At 48.2% G+C, this 7171-nt stretch overlaps 1 protein-coding gene across 1 annotated transcript in view; it reads left to right on the top strand.

Annotated features, from left to right (window-relative positions):
- Window positions 1–7171, top strand: part of CCDC175 (coiled-coil domain containing 175) — a 74694-nt gene that overhangs the window by 37028 nt on the left and 30495 nt on the right. Inside the window, exon 14 of the mRNA XM_003794449.2 lies at window positions 5183–5321. Coding sequence (XP_003794497.1) covers window positions 5183–5321 — 139 coding nt within the window. The remainder of the gene's footprint in view (window positions 1–5182; window positions 5322–7171) is intronic.

The raw sequence follows: 7171 nt of genomic DNA, 5'->3' as shown, positions 1-7171 counted from the left end.
GTGTGTGTGTGTGTGTGTCACTCTTTGTGTTGCGTAGAACTGCTGGCAATTGCCATGGAGACAGATGGAGCTTCATAGGAAGCCATTTGGAGCTAGAGCAGGAATAGCTGGGGAGAGTAACAAGGGGCAAAGAAGATTAACAAACTCCATCTCAGAAATCCTGCCTAAAACTCAGCTGTCATACTGACTTGGGACCTACCAAACACCACTCTGAGACGGAGGGCACATGGCTGCTGGGACAGGCGGAGGGCAAAGGCACTGCAAGCACCCAGAGGTGTCAGGCCTGTGGAAACACAGCTGGAAACCAATATTTCCATAAAAGGTAAGAGCATGTTTCTCAGAGGCAGCCCCTGGTGGAGAAACTGAGGACAGGAGTGGTTGTATGATGCTGGACACCTTCCTGATCTTGATGAGGTCTGGAAAGGAAGAAGAGATCTTGGCTACACCAAAGAGGGCCTTTATCTAAAGAAACAGCCTCTTACGGTAGCTAGGAAGTAGGGAACCCTTCCATTTCCAAGTTTAGAATCTTACCTGACCTGGCCCCTCTGATCCGGTGTAGACCTCTGGCCCGAGGGTGACCTCTTTCTAATACGAATTAAAAAGTGGAAGTAGAAATATCTTTCATACAAAAATACTAAAAGAGAAAAAAGTGGAAAGGGGAACAAAACTTTCCAACAAAACGAAGAACACTCAGAAAAAATTATGGTGTGGAACACATAAAAATAGTGATTAGACATTCCTTTATGAACTTTTTAAAGTAATTCAAATAGAGATGAGAAGGAAGATCGTCAATGTGGAAATAGAAGATTTCAAAGAAGAGATATCAGAAAATAGGAAGAGGTGAAACAGAAACCAACCTCACTCAGGAACAGAGGAGATAAAGTACAGAATCTGACAGCAGCAGCAGAGAGGGAGAGGCGTCAGGCAGGAAGCGTTTCTCCCTTGACTGCGGCAGGTCAGGGTGCCTGGAGGTGCTTCCAGATGCTGAAGGGACAGAAGGCTCTGTCCACCCTCGCAGAGTCTGTGTTTAGTGGGGTGGAGAATGAAAATAAGCAAGATAAGAAAGGCGGTCGCTGGGTGGCGCCTGTGGCTCAAAGGAGTAGGGTGCCAGCCCCATATACTGGCGGTGGCAGGTTCAAACCCAGCCCTGGGCCAAAAAAAAAAACCAAACAAACAAACAAAAACTGCGGAAAAAAAAAAAAAAAGAAAGAAAGGTGATCATGTAGTGTACTGGGTAGTGGTAAATGCTGTCTGTAAAGAAAGTCAAGCAGGGAAATGGGACAGGATAGGCATGTGTGATACAGCCACGTGCCACTGTGACAGAGCAGTCAGAAGGGGCCCAGCCCTGCAGGTGCCGGGAGCTGAGCAGGTATCTTCAGGGCAACTCCAGGCAGAAAGCAGGCTAGGCCTGCAGGTCCTGAGGCAGGACTGTGGGTCTGAGGAGGAACAAGGAGGGTGAACAAGGGAATGCCAGAAATAATAGGGAGTCACCTTCAGGAGGCAGATGCTGAGGTGGCATTAAGGGTGCAAATTTATTAGGGAGTAGTATCTGTGAAAGGATAGGTAACCTGACAAACTTTCTGTCGGGAGTTCAGGACAAGGTTTGCCCTCAGAAGGCCCTTCCCCTGGGCACAGTGGCTGCCCTGTATCACCTCCTCACTCAGTGATTGGGGGCCATCCCCCAGGGGAGCATGACGGTGGGCAGATACACAGGTGACCATGAAGGAGCCAACCACTGGAGGTATCAGCTAAACTCACTCTTGAGTGACAACTGAGTCCACCCTGGAGGGGAGGTCCAAGTGGACCACCCCATGTCTGCCACACGCTTCCGGGCCAGTGTCCGTCCTTTGTCTGTGGCTGTGTCTGGGTCAGGAAGCCACTGGAGGGCTCTGAGTGGAGGGCTGAAATAACCTAACTTTTGCTTAAATGGGATCACTCTAGCTGCTAGGTTAAGTAGAATTTGGTAAAGCGAAGGGTGGACGCTGAGAGACCAACTGAGAAGTGATAGTGATAACCCAGGTGAGAAATGAAGGCAGCTTGAACTGGAATGGCAATTAAAGAGGTGGCAAGAGGGGTTGGCTGCTCAGACACCTTTGATTATAACGCTGGTGCAATTTACTGCACACTCAGTGGCGAAACAACGGGTGACCCCCTTGAGTCATGAATGCTATAAGGAGTAAGGGTCCAGTGTTCAAGCTTACAAAGTAATAAAGCAAGATGAGTGAAATACAAGTATGAGATTTTGCAGGGGACACTATGGCAGATTCCCAAAACTCGAAAAAAACAACAGGAAAACCACTACACACAGGCCTCCAGCCTGCTTGCCGCATGCCAGGCTGTTGACTGGCTGCAAGGCTGTGCCCATCCATATCAAATTCACACAAAGACAGGGATCCAGGGCAGCCTGGGCACCATGTGCCCACAGTAATCACCACCAATTACCCTGGGTACATTGGAATCTCATGTCTGCCTTTGGTTCAGTGGGACGAGAAGTCCAAAATGGAGAGGGAGCAAGCTCAGACTCGGGTTTGTGGGACCTCTCTTCTCTTACTGTTGGTAAGGCCTCTCCACCAGCAGCCCAAAGCCACAGGAGACTAAAGCAAAATCATTAGGCTTACTACTGAGCAGTCCCACCATCACTGGGTTCTCTGACCCATAAATCCTATGGGAAATGGCTCTGTCAATTAGTCACTGGCTGAGAACATACACTTCCCAGCATTGAGAGGTACCGTCTCTCAGGCAGTGCTGTAACTGATTTTTCCATAGCCTTGGCTCAGATACCCAGGGCCCTCCACTCTGATTCTCCTGTCAAGTCTTGCCACCGATTTTGTACATCTGTTTGGCCTAGTTCAGATGCCTGGAGCATTAATGGATCTCCTGGATCTTGCAGCCCTGTACCTGGCAGGATTTGATCAAAGAAGTGGAGCCACTAGGAAATGGGTTCATTATTATGAGACTTGACCTTCTATGCCTTACACAGTCTACTGCAGCTGTCAGCTTCACAACTGGGGCTGGGGCCTGAACTCAGCAGGGCAGGCACCTGGGAAGGAGATACAAGCAGGAGTGAATGAAAGAAAGGACTAACTGGGACCCACAGCATAGCTGGAATCCATGAGCATGGACTGGATGGGACCCGCATCAGCCTCTCTCCCTTCCCAGGTGCCAACTTCAGGGAGGTGGGGGCCTGCGGCAGGGGCTGGAGTCCTGCACTAAACATGCATGTGTCTCAGGGATCAGAGATGCTGAGGAAGGATCTGGAAGTGTCTGAAGAAGGTGCAGGCCTGACTGGCTGCTCTGCTCCAAAGACCTGAGTTTGCAGACAAGCAAGGATTTGTCAGAGCTACACCGCACCTATACCCCACACCTGCGTTCAGAGCACAATGCAAGAGCCTTACTATCCTCAAGGTGATAAGGATGAATTGATGCCCTCACACACCTGCATGTATCCCCAGGCTGCTCTTTCTTAGAGAGCACAGGATGGATAATTGAGTTTTCTGACCTGCTTGGTCTTATGGTCTGGAGAAATGTACTCCTGCTTCTGTACTATGATATTTTAAATTATGGTGTTTTTTTTAAAGACATTTTTGTCTTCTGAATTTTTCTATAAAGATTGTAATGGCAGTTTGGTAAGGGCCCAGTCAAGCCAGAATATCAATGTATTCGTTAAGGTACCAGCAAGCTGCTCTATCAAACATGTGAAAACCCAGTGAATATCAGAAAAATGTGTAAAAGGTTAACAACCCTTTCTCCTTCTTTACTGGGAAACTGATCTTGGGTTCACCTTCTGGCCCTTCCTTAGTAGCCTAGAAAAGATGAAATATCAACTATATTATCAAGCAGCATTGCTTGTATCACAGTGATTCCCACCAGAATAATCTGTTGGAAATCATAGTATTGGGCTTCCTGGCCTTGGTGACACTTTTAAGTGGATATGTCCCGTTTGGGAATCTGAAAGGTATGCCTAAGAGGTCTTGGTTCCTATTTGAACACAAGACTTCTAAACCAGGAAGGCAATGGGCCTTCCTAGATGGATCTCTTTCTCTCTCATATGAATTATTATTTTGATGGATCCAAAGGAAACCAGACTCTGGTCTCTCTGTTGTGAGAATGCCTCCCAATGCAGAAGTATGCTCAGCATTTCCCTGCTAGAATGCAGTGTTTCCTTCAAATCATGTGTTTCTTCAATTTGAATAAAAATAAAAACTAAAAGGAAAAGATTTTATGAGCAAACTGGGCCATGATCAAATATTATAAGTCTGAGTATCTAGAAGAGGAATTTGTTCCTCTCACCTGGTACAGGCCAAAGGGAAGGGGTTCAAGGCTGGTGGGATGGCTCTGCCATCCTCAGCATGAGGCTGGCCTCTCCAGGTCAAGTGGTGGCTTCCGTTCTCATCCTCTTCCAGCCAGAGGAAAGACAAAAGGGCCAGGAGAGTACACCGCCATTCTTGTGGTAGGCTCAGGTCCCAAAAGAGGCAAACACAACCTCTAATCACCAACTTACGGGTCACACCCACCTGCACAGCAAGTCATATCCTTGGCTGAAACTCAGGAGCTCTGATATTTAAGAAGGAGAGAAAGGATATTAAAATTCAGCAGCAGTCTCTGCCATAGTCACTGTTTTAAATCTCTCCTGATCTGCTGAAAGAGGTCCAACTATTATTTCCTTTGAAACTAAATAAAACCTGAGTTTGAACAAGAAATCAAGCATCTTCAGAGTTTGCTTTGAACACATTTTATCCATTCATTGTAGTATTATATCCAATTATTTCTACCATCTCCCCATTTCTCTTTTATATCACTTTTCTTAGAATTTGTGTATCCTATTTTATGGCCCCTTCCCTTTTTATAAAATATGACCAAAGAAATTTTCTCAACTATGTTCTTGAGCTGTGTATACGGTAGCTTTAATAGAAATACAGCAGTGGAGATACAGAACTGAAAAGATGTTTAGGGATCCATTTGAATCTAATCCCCTTAATTTGTAGATTGCCAAATACTTGGTAAGTCAGCCCACAAATATTTATTAAGCAATTGGTATTTGCTGGATACCCTTCCATGCACCTCAGTTTAGGAGACTAAGGCCGACAGAACTCTCTCCCTCAAAAAAGCTTGTATTCTTCTTTAAATTGTCATGTGAATTCTCTAAAATCATACTTCTCAATTATTTTTATTTTCTTTAAAGAAAATATATATTAAGGAAGCACAAATTTACAAAGAAAAGGAAGATGAACTAGATGAGTATCTTCCACAACTTCAGGAGGCGGAAGAAACATACAAAGAAAAAAAGAGAAAGTTGAAAGAGCTCAGTGGTGTTATTACAGGTATGTAAGTAACCTCAGTCCCAGGTAAGGATGTCACTATTAGTTTTCTAACACAGGTGAGTGATCAACACAAGCCAATGATGAAACTCATCCAACTTCCCCCATCACCTTCATCCTCTATAGTCCCTATTTGTTCCCTATTTGTTGACTCACCAAGACAGTGATAGGTAAGAGCTTGTCTCAGAGCAGAACATTAAAACAGTATGTGAAATTTTTCCAGAAGTATGCATACTCTGACCTCTATTTTGGAGTGTAATTATGCAGGTTTAATGTAAAGACTATTATTTTTCTCCACGAAAATTGAATGCGATCATCCAGCTTGCACTCATGCTGCCAAGTTCACACACCCGGACTCATCCTAGAGGTCTTGCATTTGGGAAACAGATCATTATTCAAGGAGTCCACACAGTGTTTAAGGAAGAACAACATCCAGAGTTTGAATGGAAGAAGGGCCCTGGGAATCAGAAGGGCAGGACCAAAAATTATTGAACGATGGGGGGAGTGGTCAAGATGGCCAACAGGCACCAGTCTCCAACAGAAACTCCTGTTCAGAGGAAAGGATAAAGTCCGGAGAAACCCCCAACAAAGTCGAAAACTGGGAGCCCAGCTGAGAGAGAAGAGCGATACCGGCAGGACACCTCTTCTGAGACAGACGGAGACTCCTAGAGGACAATCCACAGGTACATAAATCACCCCAAAGGAATAGCGCCCATCCCCTCCCCCAAGAAAGGTGTGCTTTTCCTTTGTTTCCTCTTCAACTGCTCCTCCAAGTCTCCCTCAGGCCACCGATAAACTGAAGACCTATTCTCTCACTCCATGAGTGAGAGCTGCCAACAAGGAAGTTTACTACCCTGGAAGAACCCAGTTGAGACTTGGAACACCTTCTCCCAGGCAGAAAAGTGGAACTGGTGTTTGCACTGCCATTTTGAGTTTCCAGTCCACTCTCCCTCACCTTGCCGACAGAGACAGGGAGAACACACCAAAGAACAGCATTCACCCACCCTTGCAAGACCAAACCCCTGTCCCAGCCCTTCACAGGGAGAACTCCTTGATCCACGCTTTCGGATCCCCCTCAGTCAGCGCATTCTGCGCTCAGCTGTCTCCCCCGCTGCTATCTGCACTTCTCCAGACCTTGGTGCCAGTGACCGGGATTGACGCCGGACAGGGAGGGCTACACACCCTGCCAGGCATCTGCCTCCAGGTCTTTGGTGGCCCTTGACGATGATTGAATTCTGTTGGGGGGGATCACTGAGCCGCGCCCGCCTCCCGGAGCCCTGCTGGCCTGTGGTAGCCATTGACTCCTGCCAGGGAGGGTCACGCAGTCCCGCCAGCTGCGTGCCTGCCTCCAGGGCTTTGGTGGCCGGTAAGGGCAATTGACTTCTGCTAGGGCAGGTCGAGCAGCCCCGCACCTGCCTCCTGGGGCCCCCTGGCCCTTTATCACCACCAGCTCCTGCCTGAGAGGGTTGCACGGTCCCGCCAGTCGCATGCCAGCCTCTGGGCTTTGGTGGCCAGTGAGGGCAACTGACTTCTGCTGGGCAGGTCGCAGTCTCGTGCCGGCCTCCCAGGGTCTTGTCTGCTGGCAGTCGCCAGCAGCTCCTGCTGGGGAGGGTCGCGCCATCCTGCCAGTGGCACGCCCCGCCTCTGGGGCTTGGCGCCACCTGTGAGGGCAGCTGACTTCTGCCAGGGCAGGTCGCGCAGACGTGTGCCTGCCTCCTGGGACCTCCCAACTCGTGATCACCGCCAACTCCTGCCAGAAGGGTCGCGCTGTCCCGCCAGCTGCATGGGGGCATCTGGGTCTTTGGTGGCCTGCAAGGACAACTGACTTCTGTTGGGGCAGGTCGTGCAGCCGT

Source organism: Otolemur garnettii, unplaced genomic scaffold (genome assembly GCF_000181295.1).
Source record: "Otolemur garnettii isolate 467f Iridium unplaced genomic scaffold, OtoGar3 scaffold00081, whole genome shotgun sequence".
Lineage (NCBI taxonomy): Eukaryota > Metazoa > Chordata > Mammalia > Primates > Galagidae > Otolemur > Otolemur garnettii.
Note: the sequence above shows the minus strand (reverse complement) of the source record. Positions and strands in the feature narration are given on the sequence as shown.